The 25,007-nt window shown below is 38.7% G+C and overlaps 1 protein-coding gene across 3 annotated transcripts in view; it reads left to right on the top strand.

Annotated features, from left to right (window-relative positions):
* RNF144B (ring finger protein 144B) overlaps positions 1-17,021 on the top strand; it is a 248,435-nt gene extending 231,414 nt beyond the window's left edge. For all 3 annotated transcript variants that reach the window (XM_060189308.1, XM_060189307.1, XM_060189309.1), the window contains 4 exons: positions 1,797-2,001; positions 5,644-5,788; positions 13,772-13,861; positions 15,376-17,021. In XM_060189308.1, the coding sequence (XP_060045291.1) occupies positions 1,797-2,001; positions 5,644-5,788; positions 13,772-13,861; positions 15,376-15,516 (581 nt within the window). In that variant the 3' untranslated portion in view covers positions 15,517-17,021. The remainder of the gene's footprint in view (positions 1-1,796; positions 2,002-5,643; positions 5,789-13,771; positions 13,862-15,375) is intronic.
* Positions 17,022-25,007: the final 7,986 nt, after the last annotated feature.

Below are 25,007 nucleotides of genomic sequence, written 5' to 3'. Positions count from 1 at the left end.
TTTTGGATTTATTTTATTTATCTCATATGACATAAAGAGTTTAACATGAAAGAGAAACCTGAACATGCAGTTCTGGGAATCAAACTCAAGAGCCTTAGGCATGTAAGCCCTATACTCTACCAGTTAAACAGTTTTCCTGACCAAGAATGCAATTTTTATAATCGAAATATATAGTAAACATATTTTTCCCTAAATAAGAAATGTTGATACATCACAGGTAAGCTATTCAGTGTTTATTGGAATGGTTTTTGGACTTCCCATGTAAACTTTATGAAATTTGCTTAAAAATTAAGCTCATATTTAGTAGTTATTTCCTTTTTGCATTGTTTATTGCATTTATTTACCTTTTGCTTGGAAATTTCTTAGAATTAAAAGTCTTAGGAGATTTAAAACTAGAATCTCATCAGTTTGATACTTGTAAATTTTGAGTTCATAGGAAAAAGGACTAATCTATGCCTCAAATAATAGCAGGTTTTCACATGTGTTCCATGAAGCATCATGTTATAATGACGTGAACATAAGTTCTGTTATTAAATAAACAATGAAAAATTGGCAAGATTTGTGAATACTTAAGTAGAAAGAACCCCCCCCCCCAATCCTGTCTCCTTTTCTACAAGGTACATGGATCTAATCTAATCTGTAGTCTGATTAGCTATCATATATATATATATATGAGAAACCAGAGAGCTTCTCAACTCTGGCTTAAGGTGGTGATGGGGATTGAACCTGTGACCTATGGGACCTCTCACATACAAGTTTTATGCTCTAACAGGCTGAGCTAGATCACCACCCTTTGATTAATTGTAAATTTACAGTCCATGAAGGTCTCTACCTTTTGTTTTCAGAATTTGTATATATATTACAGATTGTCCCAAATTAGCATATCAGTAGGACAACATCTTATCCAAATTGATGGCTAATCTGAATTTTTGGCTAAACTATACCAGTTACCATTCAGTTTCTAAACAATTTTTTTTTTTTCTTATTTTTTAGTTTCATTCTAAAAATATATCACTACCTATTGGGTTGTCAGAAAAGTCATAACACACGTTTTGCATAGAAAATCAGAAAAATACACCATGACTTTTCTGATAACCCAATATTTCTGCATACTTGGAAAGAAAAAAATCTTGTAAAAAAGTTTTGCTTTGTAGTTTCTTTATGTTTAGTTATCTTTTGGAATAGTACAAAAATAATTATTGGAAGGGCTTCAGAATTGTTGCTTATTTTGAGTACTGGAAGGTGATAAATATTGTGAAAGTGCCACAAATTTTTTTCTTCATAATTATTCCTTTTAAAATAAAAAAATTAAATTATTTCAGAGAAAGAGAGAGGGAGGGAGAGGGACAGGACAGGGTACTGAGAAGTTCTGGCTTGTAATGGTACCAATACATCTCTGGGCCTCAGGCATGAAAGTCATATCTGTTCTTAAGGGCAGTGGTGACTTATTTCACAAATAAGTACTTAAAGAAATGTCACAGAGCTGAGTGGCATTTGAAAACTTCATCATGTTCATCAATAGTAGAAATTATTGCCCTAAAAATAATTATAGGAGAGTCAAGCTTCTGTAACTGTTATAATCCTATGATTCATAGATCTTCAAACTCTAAGTGAGATGGTCCCTCTGAAATCTAAAACTTTTGGACAGGTTGGTTAGAAAGTTAACAGAACAGCGACAGATATAGGTTCCAGGTTCTTGGCAAGAGAATAGGGAAAGAAATAAGAATAAGGAGAAAAGGCCTCAAGCTTGAATAAAAGACACAAAAACCATTACATTTTCTTTTTTGGTGCTTTAGAAGTTCATCTGGACCCCTACCGAACATGGTGTCCCGTCGCAGACTGTCAAACAGTGTGCCCTGTTACAACAAGTGACCCAGGACAGCCTGTGCTGGTGGAATGCCCTTCTTGCCATCTGAAGTTCTGCTCATGTTGCAAAGATGCTTGGCATGCAGAAGTCTCCTGTACAGATGGCCAGTCTACCGTCCTGCCAACAGAGCATGGGTAAGAAAGGAAATTTTGTTACTGCAATTATTCAGCAGTTTTCTTAACCCACCAACCTGCCCCCAAAGTGTGTTGCTTGGAAAAGTCATTCAGTTGTGATAGTGTCTAGAAAGTGTTTTCCTGTAGAACTTTCCTGCAAAGTATCTGAGTTTTCCTGCAAAGTATCTGGAATGTTGTTTGAAAAAAAAAAAGAGTTGGAAAAGCACTTCTAAAGGAATTTTAGTTACATACCCCTAGGAGAATCTTCCAGATATTTCTGAAGTTAGGGTTTTTATGAATTTGGGTTTCTCTTTAGGTAGAAAATACACAGTTCACTGGCTCAAAGTAGGCAGTCATGATGTTTCCTCATCTGTTGGCTGAGGTAACTGCTACCGTAGATATCTGTTCTTACCTGGCTGAATTGCTAGCTTGTGAAGCTTGTCAACTATTAACAGAAACAAAATCCTGCAGTATTACTAGCACCTGAATTCTTAGGTACTAGAAGAGCTTCTCTCAATCCTTTATGCTCTGAAAAGATGGTACCCATTTTGAAATTTTGTTACACTAAGAAGTAACTAATTCTTGGGGTGAGTGATGCCACACATGCTTGAGCACAAACGTTATCATGCACAAAGACCTTGGTTCAAGCTCGGGCAGTGGACAAGCTTCATGAGTGGTGAAGTAGGGCTACAGGTATCTCTCTCCCTCTGTATCTCTACCTTCCCTTTCAATTTCTATTGTCTCTAGCCAAAATAAATTAATTAAAAGAGAGAAGTAACTAAACTTCTACATTTTAGTAGGGCAAGGATTTTTTTTTTTCTGCCTCCAGGGTTATTGCTGAGGCACAGTACCTGCACTATGAATCCACTACTATTGGAGGCCAACTATTTTTTCCATAGTTGTTGCTGTTGGATAGGACAAAGAGAAATTGAGATAGGAGGGGAAGAGAAAGATAGACACCTGAATATCTGCTTCACTGCTTTTGAAGCAACCCCCTGAAGGTGAGAAGCTTGGGCCTCGAACCAGGATCCTTATGTGCATCTTTGCAATTTGTGTTGTGTGGACTTAACCTGGTGAGCCTTCCCCAGTAGGGAAGGTTTTTATGGCAGTAGCAGTTCTTTTTTATTTTATTTTTTTTAATTATTTTTTTTATTTTTGAGAGAGATACAGAGAGAGACACAAACATAGAAACACGAGAGCACTGCTCAGCTCTGGTTTATGGTGGTGTGGGGGATTGAACCTGGGACTTAGGAGCCTCAGGCATGAGAGTCTGTTTGCATAACGATTATGCTGTCACCCCCACCTGGCAGTAGCAGTTCTAAGAGTGAGAGAACTATGTGTTTGATCCCTTGCTTTGCTTGAGGCTTTGGCTGTTCTGCATCAGCAAGAACAGAAACACCAGTGTTATAGTACACTTGGCTTGGTCACTTACCACCGTCAGAGTGTGTAGAACCATTCTATGGGAACAGTATTGCTCCGTGGCAATAATACTGTGCTTGAGTCACAGACCAAACAAATCAAGAATGAAAAGGTCCACTATCATTGGCAGGTATGTCCCCTACCCCCGCCAGTACCTCCTATAACGTCACTGCCATTTTAATAAGTTCTCCATGTTTCATAGGGTTATGTAAATAGCCCAGAGGAGAGAAAGATTAAGTTCTGACATTGTCACTTCGTATCTGTGTGACCTCACCCTCTCTGTGTCTATTTCCTTGTCTGGAAAAAGAAATGGAAATTAAATAGGAGCTCGTCTACTGCTATATACGGTATATTACTGTGAATACCAAATTGTATATTTACAACACTTTGTATACTTTCAAAAAACATTTCATTTAAAAAATATTTTATTTACTAATTTATTTGAATAGATACAGAGAGAAATTGAGCAGAGAGGGGAGAAAAGAGGGAGAGAGAAATAGAGACACCTGCACTGCTTCACCATTCCTGAAGCTTTCCCCCTGCAGGTGAGGACTAGGGACTGGGGAACTTGAGCTTGGGTCTTTGTACATTGTAACATATTCCACAACAGGGTGTGCCACCATGCAGTTCAACACTGTGAACTTGATGTCTCAAGGTGGTGATATTGATGAATAGTATCTAAGGTGCAACCTGGTACTGATTCACCTAGCTCTCTAGCTGACTCAAATTTTGTTTCATTGTCCCTTCCTCTTCCTCCTTAGCCTTTTTGTGGTATCAGCTGAATTTAGGGAAATCTTTCTACTGCAGAGCCACCTCCCTGGCTCAATTTTAAAGTTTTTGTTAATGAAAAAGAGAATGAAGGGAGAGTGAGAAACCTGGGTAAGTGCACATGTTATCATGTACAAGTTGGCAAAAGGACTAGAAAGCTGGATCAGGGAAGAGAGTAGCTCCCAAATATTGGAGAAGTGTATTAACATTGTTAACTGTAAACCCCACTGATTTGATCTGGGGCCCATATTCAGCACAGGAGCCTATGTAACCTCTACATCCCTGTAGGTCTGAGCTCTGCATTCTGTGAGCTAGGAACATTCCAGGCTGTACTAATTTCAGAACCTGCCTTCCTTGGGTGGTAGAGTTTGTTGTTCAACCTCCCTTTGGAGAATAGAATAGTCCCTACCATTGTTGATCCACATTGAGGGCAAGACCCTATTGGGGCCCACAAAGGGGTTCATTATGTTGTTCCTGATGGAGATGACCAGTGACCATGGAAAGAGGGATCTGTAGAGGCCTACGCCCATTATGTCTGTGTGGTAATCCTAAAACTCCCTGACTAGAAGTTTTTGCTCTTTTTTTCTGTGCCAGGGATGAAACGTACATGTATAGCATGTGCTAAACTATTGAGACATCTTTTATTAGTGATTTAGTATTGATTTACAAAATTACAAGATAACAGGGGTACAACTCCACACTGTTCCTACCACCAGAGTTCTGACAGCAGTTCTCCCAAGGCTGTAGATTTATGTTAACTACAATTTCTACAGCTATATGTCTTTATTTGTGTATATTTGTTAAGGCATCTTTCCAGCTTCTATTTCACTTATTTGCTATGCCCTGTTAGGTCCGATACTTTTGCTTTCCTCTTTGTCTATTTGAGGCAAGTCTTTTCTATAATAATGGGCATTTATTTTTTGAATATTGATTATTTAATTTACAAGTAGATTGTCCATTTGTTAAATGAACCAACCACTAGATAGTTTTTCCACTCCCTCTTAGATTTGGGGTTTTTAATTCATAGTTTTTTCAGCTATGTTGTAAGTTTCTTTACTCTTTATTCAGGCAGTATGTTCTCAGGAAATGAAATACTAATTTTGGAAAACAATGAACTACATCACCTTTAGAGAGTATACTTATATAATTCACTAAAAGCCAAAAGATAAATTAAGATTCTTGTTTTGAGTTATCTGAATAACTAGTAGTAATCTATGTATCTATTATTCCCTTCCACTTTTTTCCTGGAAATGAATTAAGCACAGATAATGAAGCTCTCATCACCTACCCGCTGAAAGCTACAGAAAATTGAGCCTAACAGAGTTGTGCTTTATTATCTTATTAGTAATATTCAGGCCATTCTTCCCACACTTTTGCCTAGTGCATACCATTGTGGTTCTAGTACTAAAAAAAAAAAAAAAATCAGGAAGCATTCTGGATTGCTTTTTTTTAAATTTCTCATCATTTTGTTTCTAGGGCCCTCTTTGGGACAGACACAGAAGCGCCCATTAAGCAATGCCCAGTGTGCCGAGTTTATATTGAACGCAATGAAGGCTGTGCTCAAATGATGTGCAAGAACTGCAAGCATACATTTTGCTGGTACTGTCTCCAGAACCTGGATGTAAGTTGCACTTGGAGGAACCTTCTCATGTGACCTTCCTCCACACTGTATCTTTGTAACCGTTTCTATAGGCAGTCCTTGATTTGACATTTTTAAAGATCTTTTCTTACAGTTATTTAATTTGGTTGGAGAGAAATTGAGAGGGAAGAGGGATAGAGAGACAGGGACAGAGAGATAGCTGCAGCACTATTTTACTGCTTGTGAGGCTTTCCCCCTGCATGTGGGGACTGGGGGCTTGAACCTGGGTCCTTGTACATGATAACATGTGCACTTACCCAGGTACACCACCACCCAGCCCCTATAGGAATTGCTTTAAAAATATTGAGTCTATTTGTGTCCTGAGGGAAAAAGGAACCAAGCTAGCTAACTAGTTTTCTTCCTCCCTTTCTTTCTTCCTCCCCCCTCCCTCCCTCCCTCCTTCCTTCCTTCCTTCCCTCCCTTCTTCTTAACACTTTTCTTTCTCCTTAACACTTTTATTGAATTTAATTTTTTAATAGAGATAATGTTGGTTTACAAGTCTGTATGTTTTTTTAAAAAAACAGTTTTTTACTTTTTTATTTATTATTATCTTTATTTATTGGGTAGAGACAGCCAGAAATCAAGAGGAAGGGGTGGTGATAGAGAGGGAGAGAGACAGAGAGACACCTGCAGTCCTGCTTCACCACTTATAAAGCTTTCCCCCTGCAGGTGGGGACCGGGGGTTCAAACCTGGGTCCTTGTGCATTGTAATACATGCACTCAACCAGGTGAGCCACCACCCGGCCCCGGAGGCTGTATGTTTTAGAAATACATTTTCATACTGCATCCAGGTGTGTATTACCATACCATACTCAGCACTAAAGTACCAATAATCCTTCATCAAAGTGTGTTGGGCCCCTCTATCCCTTTAAGAACTCTCTTCCCTGTCCCTTTAGCAATCCGACTTCTATAGTTAGTCTAAGAGTTTGTTGTTGCTTAGGTCTTATCTGTTCTTTTTCTTTGTTTTTACCCCATATGTAAGTGAGATTATCTGATATTTGTCTTTGCTCTTCTGACTTATTTTGTTTATCATGATCCCCTCCAGTTTCACTTGTGTTATAGAAAAATCCAAGATTTTACCTTTTCCTGTAGCTGAGTTAAATACTCTTTTTAAATAGCATACCTTTGGCATGTCACCTGAACATTTTATTATTATTATTTTAAAAAATGGTTCTAGGGGATGAATTCAGGACCTTTTTATTTATTATTTTTTTGCATGTGTGATACTGCTGCATGTCCTACTGTGCACCATTTCTTTCTTTATTTATTTAGAGAGAAGAGAAGGAGAGAAATACACCGAGGGGAGAGACACCATAGCAGCACTGCACTATCCATGATCTCTTCTGGGGCCTTCCTTGGTGCTCTCCTGTGGTACTGGGATTTGAACCCAGGCCTTTGTATGTGTTAAAACATGTGCTCTATTGAATGAGCTATCTCCTAGTCCCTTAATTTGAAACACAAGGTTTTCTTTTAGGGGAATTTCCTGATTTGACACATTTTCTCATTCTATTATATAAAGGACTACTTGTTTGGCTTTACATTATTGTTATAACAAAATTCCACAGATATGGCGGTTTAGAATGTATTTTGTCTTGTGTTAGAGGTCTGGAGTGGGTCTCACTGAATTGCAATCAGTGTGGCCATAGCACTCCATCCCTTTCTGGAGGCTTGAGGGAAAATTTTATTCCTTAGATTTTTTCAGTTTCTAGAAATTGCCTACATTTTTTTTTATTTTTGGCTTTTGGCCCATTTGTCTATCTTCAAAAGCAGCATCATCACATCTCTCTCACCCTTCTATCACAGTCGTAGTTCTCTCTGACCACAGCTGGTAAAGTTTCTCTGCCTATATGGATCCATATGAATCACACAGGGTCACTTAATTTAATAATAATTGAATGGCCCTGGAGGTGGCCTAATGGATATAGTATTGAACTTGAAAGCATGGGGTCCCAAGTTTGGTCCCCAGTATATTACATGTGCTAGAGTGATGCACTGATTCTCTCTTTCTTCCCCTTTCATGAGTAAATAGATAAATAAATTTAAAAATAATACTTTTAGAGTCTTTTTAAAAAAAAAAAAAAACTATGTAAAAGTTCTAGGGCCCTGGCACCGAGTTAAGCACATATAATACAAAACGCAAGGATCGGCACAAGGATCCAGGATTGAACCTCTGGCTCCCCACCTGCGGGGGGGGGGGCACTTCACAAGCAATGAAGAAGGTCTGCAGGTGTCTTTCTCTCTCCCTCTCTATCTTCCCCTCCTCTCTTAATTTCTCTCTGATCTATCAAAAAAAAAAATCAGAAAAAAATGGCCACAGGAGCAGTGGATTCGTAATCTAGGCACCAAGTCCCAGAGATAACCCTGGAGACAAAAAAAAAAAAAAAAAAAAAAAAAAATTCAGAGATTAGATCATCTTAGTTTCATCTAATATGATGCAAAGGAAATGACTTAATTTTAAGAGCCAAGTGGTGTTCTATTGTGTATATAGATTACAACTTTCTTAACCACTCATGTCATAGGACATCTGGGTTGCTTCCACAGTTTGGCTATTATAATTTGTGCTGCTATGAACACAAGTATACTTAGATCTCTTTGAATAGGTGTTTTTGTTTCCTTTGGGTAAATCCCCAGGAGAGAAATTCTTAGATCATATGGTAAGTCTATTTCTAGTGCTTTGAAAAATATCCAGACTTTTTTCCTCAAGAGTTGGACCAGTTTATATTCCCACTAGCAGTGCAGAACTGTCTCTGTTTCCTCGCATACTTCCTAATATTTGTTGGTCCTTTCCAATGTATGGCATTCTCATGCTGTCTTAATTTGCATTTCTCTGGTAACCAGTGACTTTGTGAGCACTTTCTCATATACCTGTTTGGCTCTCTGGATTTATTTCTTGGTGAGGGTTTTGTCCATCTCCTTGCCCCATTTTTTAAATGGGGTTGTTTTAGAACTAATAATAATTTTTTTATGTTATCTTCATTTATTTCATCATCATCATCTTTGAGTTAAAACACAGCTCCATCATTATTCCTCACCTCTGAGAAGTTGATTGCCTTTTTGGTTCAGAACTAATAATAATCTTAAACAAGAAGTTCTTCCTTAAATTCTAGTGTTTTAGAAAAATTAATTTGGGTTGGAAAAGGAGTTCATTTGGATAGTGCACTGCTTTTGCATTGTTCCCAACAGAAGTTTCAGTCTGGTTCCCACCACATTGAAGGAAACTTCGGTGCAGTGGTTTCCTTCCCCATCTCTCTTTCTGCTCTTTCTCATTCTTTAAAAGAAAAAAAAATGTACTTAATTTATTTATCTATTGTTTAGAGATATAGAGATACCAAGAGAGAGAAAGAGAAGATAAGGAGAGAGGCAGAGAGATACCTGCAAGAGTGCTTCACTGATTACACAGCTTTTTACCTGCAGGTGGAGAGTGGAGGCTTGAACCCAAGTTCTAGCACATGGTAGCATGTGCACTCAACCCGGTGTACCACCACTCAGTCCTGTCTCATTCTTTCTGTTTGAAAAACTTGACCTGGAGTGGTGATGCCCTAGCAATTACTAAAAAAAATAAATTAAATAAGTGTTAAAAAGATACTTTTTCTCAGAAATTCTAATGCTTTAAAGTTTTTTGGTAGCATAGGTTATTTACAGTTATCCCCTGTCTTGTCAGTCTGTACCTATAAGATATATTCATAGAGACTATGGATAGCAATAACCTTAAGCTCTCAAGGTGATTGAGTGGCCATTTTTCTCTGCCTGTCATTTTTATTTCCATTAATTTGATAAGCAACATATGTCATACTTTCATATCCTGGACAGTCATTGAGTATATGTGCAGTTAACATGGGATGCATACAAGCTGCCACATGCCAGATTTGTAACTGAAAATTAGATAACGTTGTTTAGAACAGCATCTATGAATCAGGTTCTTCATCACCTTGGGCTCAGGGTTTCAAGAACAAATATGACTAAGGGAGATAGTATAATTATTATGTAAAATAACTTGTACCTGAACCTTTAGCTTTAATTTCTGGCACCACCATAAACCAAAACTGAGCAGTTCTTTGGTAAAAATACTTAAATACATTAAAAAAATAAAAACAAATATGCATTTGTGGTATAAACAGACATTTTTTTCGACTCTAGAATCCTAGTGTCTGAGGTTGAAAGAAATATTTTCATTCTTTTTAAATAATTATACTGATCACAACTCCATGAATTGTAATTATGTTTGAAATTTGAGACCTGCCTATAACTTCGAATGGCATCCTATATGAGGATTGAGCTGATTGTCCACGCTTTGTACTTTACAAATGAAAGAAATCTCTTTTTTGTTTTCTTTCAGGACCAAGCAAAATATTGGATCACTGGAAAAGTCATGACATATTTTTTCCTATGCAAAAACACATCATGACTTTTCTAACAATCCAGTATTAGTTGAGTTCCTATTCACAAGAAGATTGAACCCATAAATTTCTCTTTAGGAGGCAAGTGTAAGCAAATAACTATGTATGTCAGATTTCCCCCATCCTTTGGATGAAATGTGTTTGGGGAATGGTGTTGCAGAGAACAAACACATTGTTCTGTCACTTGTTCTGTTTTGGTACTTTAGGTGAAATGATACAGATGTTAAGTGGCTGGATACACAGACTTTAAATGTTGACACATTTTTCTAGTCATAGTATTTTGAGATCTCACTTTTGCAGCCAGGGACATTGGCTCATTGGTAATGATGTTTTCCTCTAAACAAGTGATCTATGTCACATGGTGGTCTTTACTGTTGTTTATAGGAAAGTTTTAGAGTGTGAGTGTAGAAGGAGGTTGCTCCAAAAGCCAAGCCTGAGACAAAAGCCAAACGAAGTGACTGAGTTTTGCTGAAGTTTTCTGTCTGCTCCTGCCATGTGTCTTATCCTTGCTCCTTCAGAGAATTAGGTATTCATGATCTTCTGTTTCAGGAACCTCAGAAGTTTGTCCCCTTCAGTTATCTCTTCTCTTTCCTATGACTAAAGATACATACTCCACTGTTAATCTGTATGTACCACATTTAAAAGTGAATAAATCAGGACAAAGTATATATGTGATGATTTTCAATATGTACCTGAAACCTGTGTAATACAATAGTACTTCACTGAAAATAAGTGATACTTTTCTTCAGCGTATTTCCCTTAATTACCATTCTATTGCTCTTCTTCCTTTAGAAGCCTAGTTTCAAAAAAGTATAATCCTCTTTAGCTGTTGACACTTCCAATTGTTGTGGTGTATATAGATTACTACTAATTGAGTCCCTCCTTGACTGTGGTCTTCCTAGGCTTTAAATGATTTCTTTTCAGTAAAATCTAGTGGATACTTTTGTCCATATCTTGTGTTGATTCTCTGTTACAGTTATTGCCGGGGCTCGGTGCCTGCACCACGAATCCACGGCTCCTGGAGGCCATTTTTTCCCCTTTTGTTGCCCTTGTTGTTTTATCATTGTTGTGGTTATTATTATTATTGTTGTTGTTGCTGTCGTTAGATAGGACAGAGAGAAATTGAGAGAGGAGGAGAAGATAGAGAGGGGGAGAGAAAGACAGACACCTGCAGACCTGCTTCACCACCTGTGAAGTGACTCCCCTGCAGGTGGGGAGCCGGGGGATCGAACAGGGATCCTTACACCCATCCTTTTGCTTCGTGCCATGCGTGCTTAACTATCACCCGACTCCTTCTCTGTTAACTTTTTTTCAGGCATTTAAAAATCTTATTTAGGAAAAGTTAAAGCACAAGCACAGAGATGCACATGGGCAGGAATAGCAGTATGGCGAGGAGGCTGGGGTCTGTTATGCACTTCTGTTTTTTTTAATTTTTTTTTTTTATTTAAAAAAGGAGACATTAGCAAAATCATAGGATGGGCGGGTACAACTCCACACAATTCCCGCCACCAAATCTCTATATCCCGTCCCCTCCCCACTAGCTTTCCCCTTCTCTATCCTTCTGGGAGCATGGACCCAGGGTCCTTGTAGGTTGCAGAAGGTGGAAGGTCTGGTTTCTGTAATTGCTTCCCCGCTGAGCATGGATGTTGACTGGCCAGTCCATACTACCAGTCTGCCTCTCTCTTTCCCTAGTAGGGTGAGTCTCTGGGGAAGCGGAGCTCCAGGACACATTGGTGGGGTCTTCAGTCCAGGGAAGCCTGGCCAGCATCCTGTTGACATCTGGAACCTGGGGGCTGAAAAGAGAGTTAACATACAAAGCTTAAACAAATTGTTGAAGAATCATGGACCCAAAGGATGGAATAGTGGAGATAAAGTGTTGGGGGTACTCACTGCAAACTTTAGTGTACTACTGCTTTCATGTATATATTTTCCCTAGTTTATGGATATGTGTGAACATATGCTCTATCTCCTGGAACCTGGTCTATATCTAGGTCTTGGGACTTTGTTAGGGAGTGAACCACCTGGGATGGAGTTAGAGAATACTATGAAAGGAAAGGTCTCCCCCGAGTAATGAAGCTGAAGGGTTGTCATTCCACACCTGAAGTCTCTGGACACAGTCTTAAGTGAAGCATGCTAGGGTGGCACTCGTTGTGTTGATTAGGTTGTGATCGGCATATGCAATATTATTTGATAAGAATTGGGAGAAGCATACGGAAAAGTGGGCCCTACCCTAGGGTCCCAGGACTGGGGGAAGTTTAGGCTCTATAGTGGAAATGTGAGGTTCCTGCTGTCTTAGGGTTCAAGAAGACAATGGATAGTTATTATTATCATCACATTATTTGGTAATTGGGTTAACTTTGAAAAGTCCCTTTGTTAGACATACAATCGGTTTCCCCCCCTCTCATATTAATTAAATAGTGATTTATATGACTACACTTTAATAGGTGTGTACATAAACACCATTCTCACCACCAAAAGATTGTGTCCCATCCCACCCACCCACCCCCACCCCCCTGCTGGCCCAGGAAGCCGCATGTCCATCACCACAGGGTTTTTACTTTGGTGCCCTACTTTGTTAACTTTTGACTTCTTACCATTTCTGGTTTCCTTCTATGTTTTAAGCCATTTTTCTTTCTCATTCCAGGTTCTTGCTCAACTCATTCTTAAATGTTTATGTTCAACAGCTGCCTTGCTTCTCAATTTATAATCTCTCCCCGAGTGGCCTTATATTCTGTGCTTTCTCTCATGCCCATGTGCACTAATTACCAGTCTCTCCCCCCCGACTAAAATTTAGAAATGATATATATATATAACCTGACCTTTGAGCAATACCACTTGAATGTCTCAAGTATGTTCTAAATTTAACATGTCTAAACTGTGATCCTAGTTGTCCCAACAAAAACCAACTCTATATTGTCATCCCTTTCAACAAATCTACTGCTTTCTACCTAGATTTTCCCCATATCTGTGATTTCTTTTTCCTATCTCCTTTCTAGTTTCATATTATTGATACCTCATGCTTGTATTTTCCTCTTCTCCAACCCTCGGCCACTGACCATATCTTCCCTGGTTTCTACAGCAGCCCTTTAGCTCCCTAATTTGGTGTCCTCTTAACTCCATAGGACACTTCTACTGGAGTTGCCTCTTGTAGTTGATTGATCAGGTCATGAATCTTTTTATAGACTCATTTAAGGGTCTCATTGATTATCATCTGCTTTCATTCAGTAATGTACAAAGCAGATGAGATATACTCTAAAGATCACAGACTTGGTATTCCTCAGAGCTGTCTTTTTATCTTCAGAGAGAGCCTTAGCTTCTGCTAAGGTGACAAGATGTGTGGTTTGTATCCATCTTTCAATTCAAACATGTATGTTTCCATAGTCTGGGAGGTGATACAGTGCATAAAGCATCGAACAGTCAAATATGAGGTCCCAAATTCAGTCCCTGGCAGTGCATATGCTGGAGTGATGCTCTGGTTCTTTCTCTATTTCTCTTATTAATTCACAAATACATTCTTTTTTCTTTGTAAAGCTGCATGTTTCCTTCAATCTTTCTTTTTGTTTTTCAGAATGACATTTTCCTCAGACATTATGACAAAGGGCCATGTAGGAATAAGCTTGGTCACTCAAGAGCATCAGTGATGTGGAACCGAACACAGGTACAATGACCTTCAGAGAAGAATGAGATAAATTGAACCTATGAAGACTTAATACACATTCACCCTCTTCCCTCACCCCCATTCTTTTTATACCTATCCCAGCCTGGAAGCTTCTCAGTTCTAAGGTAGACCTTTGAAAAGGCATAGAGCAGTTGCCTAAAGTTAATTTTATGAACATAATCCCTTTGAGGATCAGTAGAGGGGCAGGTTACTCAGAACTAGCAGTTGCTACAGAATGAAAGCAAATATTCTGTCCTCATTAAAAAAAAAAAAGGATTATGACTTTCTGAAAGCCATTTAAGGCCAATCTTCTATAAAAGGCAGTGCTCTAAAGTCCTTTGAGCTCCTGCTAGGACTTCAGTCCCTCTCTATATGTCATTGTGTGTTTATATGGCAGGTTTAAAATGAGTCCCGGTCTATTATTATTTCACTTGTTTACTTGTTTGATGTCACTGGACCTTCATTGTTCCAGATTGTTTTTTCAGGTAGCAAGAGAGGGGGAAAGGGAGAAAGGGAGAAAGGGAGAGAGAGAAAGAGAGAGAGAGAGAGAGAGAGAGAGAAGAGAAGAGAAGAGAAGAGACGAGGAGAGGAGAGGAGAGGAGAGGAGAGGAGAGGAGAGGAGAGGAGAGGAGAGGAGAGGAGAGGAGAGGAGAGGAGAGAGAGAGAGAGAGAGAGAGAGAATGCCACAAAAATTTTCTCAAAGCTATGGGAGCTGAGACTTGAACTTGGACCACACTTGGTAAACCAGGTGCACTTTCCAGTGAGTTGTCTTGCCCCCCTTGTTAGTTTATAATGGTGTTTTATATTTAATAAAGACTGTATTCTTTTGAACAGAGTCAGTGTTAGTAACCTATGAATCATGATTAACAACCCTGTGAAACTGTTGGGTAAATTCAGGTAGAGAGAGCCAACCACAACAGCTCATGATTATAGTGAGCTTTGTACCAAAGCTCAAGTTAGCATTTGGTTTGAACTTTTTACATTTTTATGTATCTCTATTTATTTAGTCTCTGGTTTTATATGAAGTTCAGATCATTGCTAGGCACTTGCTTAAAAGTCCCATAATTGTACCTGTCTCATGTAGCTGGGATGGTGCTTTAGTTAGCTCAAGCTGCTATAAAAAATTACCACAGACTGGGGGACTTAAACATCAGAAATTTTCTTCTCACAGTTCTGGAGTCAGGAAATTGAGAGTGCCATCCTGCTTGGGTTCTGACATAGGTTCCCTTCATAGTTTATAAAGTTTTTCCACATGGTAGAGAATGTAGAGGGCCAAATGAAACTCTGTAGTGTCTCTTCTGATAATGGCACTGATACCATTGTGAGGGCTCCCTATTTATATTCTAATTACCTTCCAATCTTGAAGCACCTTTGTATTGAGGATTAAGGTTTTAGTACATGAATTTTGGGTGGGGCGACAGGAACATTACCTGCCGGTGGTGGTAGTATTAGCATATAGTTAGGAGGATTTAAGTACTAAAATAGTCTCTCTTTTTTTCCCCCTAAATTTTCAGGTGGTGGGGATTCTCATGGGTTTGGGCATCATTGCCTTGGTGACGTCGCCCTTGCTGCTCCTGGCTTCCCCATGTATCATCTGTTGTGTCTGCAAATCCTGTCGGGGCAAGAAGAAAAAGCACGAACCCTCTACAACCTAAAAATTTGTTTTCCTGTTCTTGTGCCACATATGTCTGGGTTATACGAGACAGCGCAGTGATAAAACCCCACTTAGTGAACTTGCCTCTTTTCTCCTTGCCAAACATTGAAAGTGCCTCTGTGTCCAGAATTTGAACTTGCTTGCCTGCCTTTGGCACTAGAAGAAGTCCAAGCTCTGGTGCATGTGTTCCTGTATATAAAGAGAACTAGATTCTATAGACCAGGCTGTCTCTGTGGAGCACTTTGGGAAGCTTTGGAGTTATTGGGGGGGGGGGGGTGGAGAAGCTGACACATCATCATTTTATCCTTTAGGGGATCTCACTCAGCTTGCAGCCAAATTCAAGGAGCCTGAGTGAATATTCAGTATAATAAATGTGTTGTCATGGTTGGCAACACACATGATAACTGAGAAGCTAGAGTCTGTTCTGTTTTGATTTGATCTTCATTGAGAAACATGTGGGTGGGGTGGTGGGGAGACTCCTCATGTAGGAGGGAAAGGATAAGACTATCTAAGGAAGAGTTCTCAGAAGCTCTAAAGCATTCTGCCTATCTGAGGAGTCACTCTGGTGGTTCTGCCTTTGCTGGCTACTGAGTGTTCTGTTCCCAACATTCCCACAGTGACTTGGCAGAAAAACAATCAGTTTCTCCTTGCGTGATCTCAGCTTCAAGAGAGAAACTGCTGTGCAGAGGGAGTTGTCTCTTTCCAGTAAAAGGGTGGCAACCTATAAAACAACATAGTCTAATTTAGTGCTTTTCCCTTGGCAAGTGTAGCTTTATGAAGGTGATAAAAATCTTCCCTTACTGCTGGTAACTATTTTTTGTGAGATTGCTTTATGTAAAGTATGGGCAGAGTGGCAGAGGTTTAAAACCTTCATCAAGTGAGCTCTGTGTTCATACACCCCACCCAGAAGACTTAGAATTAATCCTAAAAGTACACACCCAGAGAGATTACTAAAGCCCACATGTGAATCTAGAACCCATATACTTTGCCACCTACCTAGACTTTTTATCCATTGGGCATGCATGGATATGCCCAGTTGTATATATACAACACAATTTTTTATTTAAAGCCATTCTATCTTTCCTTCTGTGACAAATATGTCATATTAAAAATCCGCTTAAGGAATTTTTGTGAATATATAGTATGTGTTATATATAATATATACATATATATTGAGTTCACAACATCCCCAAATGCATAGCCTTATGAAGCATAGCTCTTTAAATACATTATTTAGTACAATATTATGCCATCTTGGTTTATAAAAGAACTAGCTGATAATCAAATTACTTAAATATCCTCTTACACAATTCAGAGCAACTCTCTTCTCAGCAAGGTTTAGAATTGACCTTTTAGCATGAAAGGCACTGATGAAAGCAAAAGTGTGTAAGATAAAATGTAAATGCTTTATATATCTTAAATAGTTTGGATTTGTATCACCATATTGTGACTTATTTTTCCCATTACAGCACCAGTCAAATTTTGAATAAATGGGTTTTGAAAAGACTGAAACTTTTTCTCCAATGATAAGGTTACATAATTGCTTTTAGCAATGTAGTGTGGTGCTTCATGAGAACTATATAGTATGTGTTAAGGGAGAATTCTCCTTGAAGTCAGGGGGGCCACATCAGAAATTATGTGGGTCTATGGTATTCTCTGAGATAGTGAATAACTAGATTATTAAATTGCTGCTATCCTGGACCTGTTATTAAAGAATGACGCTTTGTCTGTGTAAGTGGGGAATATATATATAGATATACATATATATATCTATATATATATGTTACTTTGTATGTCAATATTGATATCTGATATATGCAGTACATTTTTATTTAGTTTGTTTAGAACACAGATGAGAACTCGGGGAAATTTTTGAAAGGCAAACAACCGAAAATATTTTTAATGATTTATTAGAGTATTCTGAGTATTACATATCTTTATTTTTCTTTGAAAGTTTCAGAAAAGAAAAAACAACACCCTCTTCTATGAGTAGATTTCATATTAGCTTAAGTATAGGTGTATAGACTTCAATAATTTTCTCTGTCTGGTACTGCCTCCTTATAGTAAAGGGCATTTATAATTGCTCAGGGGATAACAGTAATGCAAGTGAAATTAAGTTTTTCTTAATTAAGTAGTGAGACTTCTCCATTAATAAACTCCACAAGTGTGGTTCCATAGTCTTTAACTAATTGGAACTGATTTTAAGTAACCGAAAATGTCATGTACGACCAGAGGAGGAGATACTTCATTTGGAGTAAAGGTGGAAGAAAATGTCTGTGTTACTTCCTTTGGCAAAACTGAAGGAAGATGTCTTCTTACATATATACTATTACAAAACTAGCTACTTCTTTGTGTGTGGGGAACAGGGAGTGGGATTATTTATCAAGCTAATTTTACACAGCTGGATTTAAGTTTTTTAAAGTGCCTGAAATGTGGTAACTTTTCCCCTAACTAGCTAAATGAATTGGCCTGTATGAGTCTGTCAGAGTCAACAGGAACAAGTTGGTGGATTAAACACACACATGTCTCTGGTGCATCAAAGGCCAAAGTGCAAGCAGATCTAGAGATGTTTACAAAGTAGAGAACTGACAGCTTTGATAATATAGACTGATGTTTTCTTTTTGGATATAAATGGCCAATAAAAGTTTAACCATGTCTATTTTGTCAGATTTATTCTCTCCTTTTTCTATACTAGGAAGAAATAAAGGTTTATGTAAAAATGTGTGGATGCTGTGGTATAAATTTTTGTGTGTTTGAACTAGTATAGTCCATACAAAAAGGAAGTAAAATGTAATCTGTTGTAATAACATACCATTCAGAAATGGGGATGGATATAATGGTCATTTATCTGAACTCTTGCCCCATATAGGAATTCTTTTGTTGTTATTGTTGTGAGGTAGTGAGGAGACAAGTCATATTGAAGCATCCTATTTGTTCGTGTTATCAATATTTGCTCTAAACTTTAAAATCTGTTTAAGTAACAGTGGTAGAAATTGCCCCACTCTCTGAAGGGAGGCCGAGTCAACATACTCTGCCACTCAAGGAAGTTGGTCCTGAAATGAGTGCAACATAGACTGTTTCTAGAGATGACCATGGAACGTGAGCTCAGACTGACAGGGATGTAGCGGTTACACAGGCTCCTGTGCTAAATATGAATAGACACTGGCCCAAGATCAGATAAATGGGGTTTACAGTTAATAGTATTCATATACCTTCCCTATATTTGGCAGCTTCTCTCTGTCCTGATCCAGCTTTCTAGTCTTCTCCTTAACTCTGACTTCCCAGACAATACTCCTAGCCCACCTGCATATAGCTGTCAAACTCAGGCAAAAGTTAGTAGTCATGGGCCCATTGGACTTCCTAGCTCCTTCTAACATGAAGACCCTAAATTTAACCTGATAGACTTTTACCTTAGGTTTCTGATTATTGAACAGAGTATTCTGCTTCATATCTTAATGCTTTGCAGATACCAAATTGTCGATGCTACCATGATGCCAGCCTGACTTCCCTAGACAGACAACTTCACCAAAGTGTCCTGGAACCCCACCTCCTCAGAGTTCTACCCTACTAGGGAAAGATAGAAACAGGCTGTCAATGCCCATGTTCAGTGGAGACGCAGTTACAGAAGCCAGACCTACCTTCTACACCCCATAAAAAATCTTTGGTCCATACTTCCAGAGGGATAAAGAACAGGAAAACTTCCAATGGAGAGGAGGGGATATGGAACTCTGGTGATGGGAATTGTACCCCCCTTATACCACAATCTTGTCAATCATTACAAATCACTAATAAAAAATTATTAAAAAAAATAAAAATCTGTTTGAAAGGCTTATGAAAAGAATTCACAGTGTGAATTTTCTTGTTAACCTGAATTTTAAAATTCTTACCTATCTAAATTTGAAAGATCTTTTTAAAATATATATTTTTAAAATTATTTATTTATTTATTGGATAGAAACCTCAAAATCAAGAGGAAAGGGGGTGATAGAGAGGAAGGAAGAGAGACACTACAGCCCTCCTTCACCACTTCAGAAGTTTTCCCCTGCAGGTGGGGACCAGGGACTTGAACCCAGGTCCTTGTGTACTGTAATATGTGCGCTCAACCAGGTGCGCCTCCACCCAGCCCCGGAATGATCTTTTTATGTGAATGAAAATCAGTGTTTCTTAGAATCTCAACTTGTTTCTTAAAAATGATTCAGGGGTCGGGCACAGTGGTTTAAGCGCATGTGACACAAAGTGCAAGGACCTGCGTAATGATCCTGGTTCGAGCCTCTGGCTCCCCACCTGCAGGGGAGTCACTTCCCAGGCAGTGAAGCAGGTCTGCAGGTGTTTTATCTTTCTCTCCCCCTCTCTGTCTTCCCTCCTTTCCCCATTTCTCTCTGTCCTATCCAACAATGGCGACATCAATAACAACAACAACAAAGCAAGGGCAACAAAAGGGAAAAAAAAAAAAGAAAGCAAAAATGATTCAGAACCAAAACGTGTTACTTTATCCTCTCCTATACATTGCTTCTAAAAGGATTTCTGTTCATGAGTGATGCTGTTATGTATATAGAATAATGCACAAATGTGTGGGTTTCAGAGACAATTTCAGGATGTCTTAAATGAATGACTTTTTTTAACTGTTAAAGTTTAAACAGTTTTAACTGTTACAGTATTATATCTCATTTTGATTCATGACCCACAGAGTTTTGTTAAATTTTTAAGGAAGTATACTATATTTTTCCCATTATTTGAGAGAAAAATAGCTGTCATGCTCTCAAGCCAGGATAAATATATAATTTTTGTGATAATTTTTGTTATGCTATATATTTCTAGACATGTGCCATTTCATTATCCAAGAACCTAATAAGGCATTATTATATCCTAAATCCAGAAATGACCAAAAGCAGTTAAACCTTTTGTATAACTTCTAGTAATAACTCCAGAGTTCCTGTTTTCTGATAAAGAAGACATGTGCAGGAGCAGCCGCAAGTACAATGCATTTGCTTCAACTCTCTGCAGATTTGTGTTATTTCATACTACTGCTATACAGGCATACATTATCCAGAGAAAAGCTGTCTTTGATCAGTTTAATGAGAAAATGCTGTCAGACATCAAAGTCATTCTGCAAAATAACAACTAGACTATATGCTCTCTAAAATGTGTGATAATTGCTCCAAAACCTAGTAGAGGAATATATACCCTTGCACTTAATGTTAAAGTTATATAGTCGAGTGTTAAAGAAATTTCCATTTGATCAGTATCCTAGGCAGCACTCATCTAAAACTGAATGCCAGAAATTGGTGAATAGCTAGAACTTGGGATTCTACAGAATTGAAGTTCATATTATTACACTGGTATTGATGCCTTTTAATTCTATATCATTTGCTTCTAATAGGATACCCAAGTATAAAGTTTCACAAGTGGCTTATAATTCAGTTTCATTTTTTGATCACTATCTTTGAGGAAATCAGTAAGATAATTTGAAAAGCCATTCTTGGGCTATGGTTAATTTGCTTAATCATCTCTTAGAATTCCAACATTATTTCATTTTTAATGTTAGTTTATTGTTTGCTAAGCTTGAATTTGCATACCCAAAGAATTATTGAATGAACCATTTCATACAGCAGTGATTTTAATCAAGGCCCTAACAAGAAAACTCATTGCAATGTAAATTTTAAATCTAGTCAGTCAATTTGGAATTATAATTAAATTTTTCTGTAATTAAATTATTTTCATTTGTGAGATAATGAATCTAGTTTATCTTTAGACTAAAAATAATATGTAAAAATCAATTTCTTTGACTAATAGAAATCTTAATGTGTCTTATTTATGTTTTTATACTTTAAATTTATTTAGACAAGCTGCTACCTTGTGCATGCATAATTTCACTGCTCCTCTACTACTTTTTCAACCAAACAGAAGCAGAGAGAGATGGAGGGAGAGACATTACAGCAACTGTGCTAACCCTGGTGCCATGACACTTCCATATGGTGCCAGAACTCAAACCTGGGTCATGTATGTGACAAGCCTAACTATAGCAGGGGAACTATTCCTCTGGCCCCTTTATATATACATTTAAATAAACATCTGAGAGCAATCCTTGCTGGGGAATTATGCAGATGCAGTCACATCTGCCAAGCTGTCCCCTCAGGCTTTGCCACTTCCTGCGATATTCTCACAGTGCCTTTTTCAACCAATCATCACTTCTAGTTGTTGCCCTATAAAGCCTTCCTTCTTCCGCCCCTTATCTTTCTTGCCAGCTTTTCACACTGGTGATTAGACACAAGGGAGGGTGGTCCGGGAGGCGGCCATTTTTGCTACCTCCTCATACCCACCCGGACCACTGGGCTCTCACCCAACTCTGAGGTGTCCGTGCAAATGAAGATTTGTGTTCCCTCTTCTCTCCAGATCTCCTCTCTCTCTTCTCCGCTGTGCAGCCTGACAAATCCTGCAGGTAAATGGAGATGTTCCAACCATTTCATAGGTTAAACAGTGTTTTTTTTTTAATATTTATTTTATTTATTTATTCCTTTTTGTTGCCCTTGTTGTTTTATTGTTGTAGTTATTATTGTTGTTGTCGTTGTTGGATAGGACAGAGAGAAATGGAGAGAGGAGGGGAAGACAGAGAAGAGGAGAGAAAGATAGACACCTGCAGACCTGCTTCACCGTCTGTGAAGCGACTCCCCTGCAGGTGGGGAAACAGTGGTTTTGTATTAATGTCTTAACCAAGGTCATACTGATGGGTGACAGATAGGAAAAGATTACAAGACCTTAAACTACATTAATTTTCTTTCTTTAGAAATCATAAGCTTGCCTTCATTCCTAGTTCTGTGAGTCCAAAGAGAAGGTACTTCTCTGCCAACCATCTGCACCAATGCAAATATATGTGAGAGAATGATTTATTATTTTAATAATTATTTAGAATCTGTGTTTTGATATGTCTGACAATAGATCAAGGGTAGATGGTCAAACCTGTGTTCAACCATTGTCACTGCCTGAGGTTAAACCAAGTAGGGCTAACTAGATGATGTGTGCTGGACTTGCTATTTTTTTAAATGTTTTACTAGTGATTTGATATTGATTTACAAGACTGTAAGATAATAAGGGTATAATTCCATATAGTTTCCACCACCAGAGTTCAGTGTCCCATCCCCTCCATTGGAAATTTGCTTATTGTTTATCTTTCTGGGAGCGTAGACCAAAATTCTTCGTGGGGTGCAGAAGATGGAAGATTTGATTTCTGTATTTGCTTCTCCACAGGACATAGATGTTGGCAGGTTGATCTATACCACCAGCCTGTTTCTGTCTTTCCCTAGTAAGGTAGGGCTCTAGAGAGGTGAGGTTCCAGGAAGCATTTGTGAAGTCATCTGCCCAGGGCAGTCAGGATGGAATCATAATAGCATCTGGAACATGGTAGAACAGAAGTAACCGGTGGCACAGCTATATACAAGATGCTGGGTATTATACAGCAAACCTTAACAAAGGGACTTCACAAAGTTAACCCAATTACCAAATAATGTGATGATAACAATAAATATCCATTGTACATTACATATATTTTTTAATTTTATTACTGACTTGATGTTGATTTACAAAATTATAAGATAACAGAGGTATAAGTCTGCACTGTTCCCAGCACCAAAGTTCTGTGTCCCTATACCCTCTATTGGAAGCTATAGTTCTCCCAATGTTGCTGATAGGGCTTGACTATTACTTCTACAAATATATACACATATTTGTAGACATAATGTATATATTATATATAATATGTTATATATAGATATATATGCCTTTCCCCCCTATGATCTTGTCTTATTTTTTTTCTTCTTTCTTTTTTAAATTTCTTCATTGGAGAATTAATGTTTTATAGTCGACAGTAAATACAATAGTTTGTACATGCATAACATTTCTCAGTTTCCCACAGCTTTCTTTTCTTTCTAAGTCACACCTATACCTTCTTCTTCTTCTAGTGTTTGCCCTTCTTCTGTAGCCAGTCAACAGCGTCAGGTTGAGCCTGATGTAAAGTTTCGAGACCTCCTTTGAATCTGGAGAGGTGGCAGTCGTTGACTATGTGTCATAGTCTGTCTGTAGCCGCAGGGGCAGTTCGGGTCGTCTCTGGCTCCCCAGCGATGGAACATAGCAGCGCACCGACCATGGCCTGTTCGATAGCGATTAAGGAGGGCCCAATCATAACGTGCTAGGTCAAAGCCGGGTTGACGCTTGCAGGGGTCTGTGATGAGGTGTTTGTTCTTTACCTCAGCTGACTGCCAACTCTGTTTCCAAGAGTCTGGAACAGAGAAGTTCAGTGTAGGCGTAGGAGACCAGATTGGATGACGAGACGTCAAGCGTTGGACAGGGTGGGCAAAGATATCCGCGAATATTGGCGGGTCCGGTCGAGCGTAGACGTGGGAAATGAACTTAGATGATGCCGCATCCCGACAAATATCTGGCGGGGCGATGTTGCTAAGAACTGGCAGCCATGGAACCGGGGTGGAACGGATGGTTCCAGAAATTATCCTCATGGAGGAATATAATTTGGAATCGACCAAGTGGACATGGGGGCTACGGAACCATACTGGGGCACAGTATTCTGCAGTGGAATAGCATAATGCCAGAGAGGATGATCGTAGTGTGGAAGCGCTCGCGCCCCATGAGGAGCTGGCCAGTGTTGCAATGATGTTATTTCTCGCGCCCACCTTTGCTGCACTACTATCACCACCTTTGCTGCACTGCTATCACTACTTGTAAATGTCTTTCCTTTTACCCAAAAAAGGTGCATTATAAAACCTTGCATTTATGTAGTGCCTTATGGAATACTAATAACTTAAGCCTCTCCCCCTATCTGCAGATGGAGATGAAATTCAGGAGGCTGATGACGTTGATTAAGGAGAAGAGATGCAGGAGTCAGATTATACAGTGCATTTGTAGCAAAAGCTATTGATAGAATTTGAACTCAGATTTTGCATTAACTAGTCCAGAACCTCTTAATACTATTTTGATTTTTAAAAGTGACTTAAAAACAGCATTACAAGGGCTGGGTAGTGGTGAACCTGGTTGATTGTACATGTTACAGTGCTAATGCGCAAAGGCTGAGGTTTGAGCCCCCACTCCCTACCTGCAGAGAGAAAGCTTTACAAATGGTGATTATGGGCCCCAGATGACATCAGATCAATGGGGTTTACAGTCAACAATATTTATACCCCCTTCCAATAATAGGGAACTACATTCTCTCTTCCCTGATCCAGCTTTCTGGTCTTTTTTCCAGCCAGTGACATCATCTCCCCGGACAATAACTTGGATCCACTGGCATATCAAATTTCAGGTTCAGAGGAAAAAAGAAAAAGAAAAGAAAAGAAAACAAAACAATAGCCACAGGACCTTAGGAATATAACTAAAACATGCCTACTAGCTATCTACAAAATGGAGGACCCCCCCCCCCCCAACTCTTCATCTGCACTATTCCAGCCCTTAGGTCCATGATTGGTCAACAAGTTGTTTGGCTTTGTAT

Source organism: Erinaceus europaeus, chromosome 4, assembly GCF_950295315.1.
Source record: "Erinaceus europaeus chromosome 4, mEriEur2.1, whole genome shotgun sequence".
Classification (NCBI taxonomy): domain Eukaryota; kingdom Metazoa; phylum Chordata; class Mammalia; order Eulipotyphla; family Erinaceidae; genus Erinaceus; species Erinaceus europaeus.
This window is presented reverse-complemented; position numbering and strand designations above follow the sequence as displayed.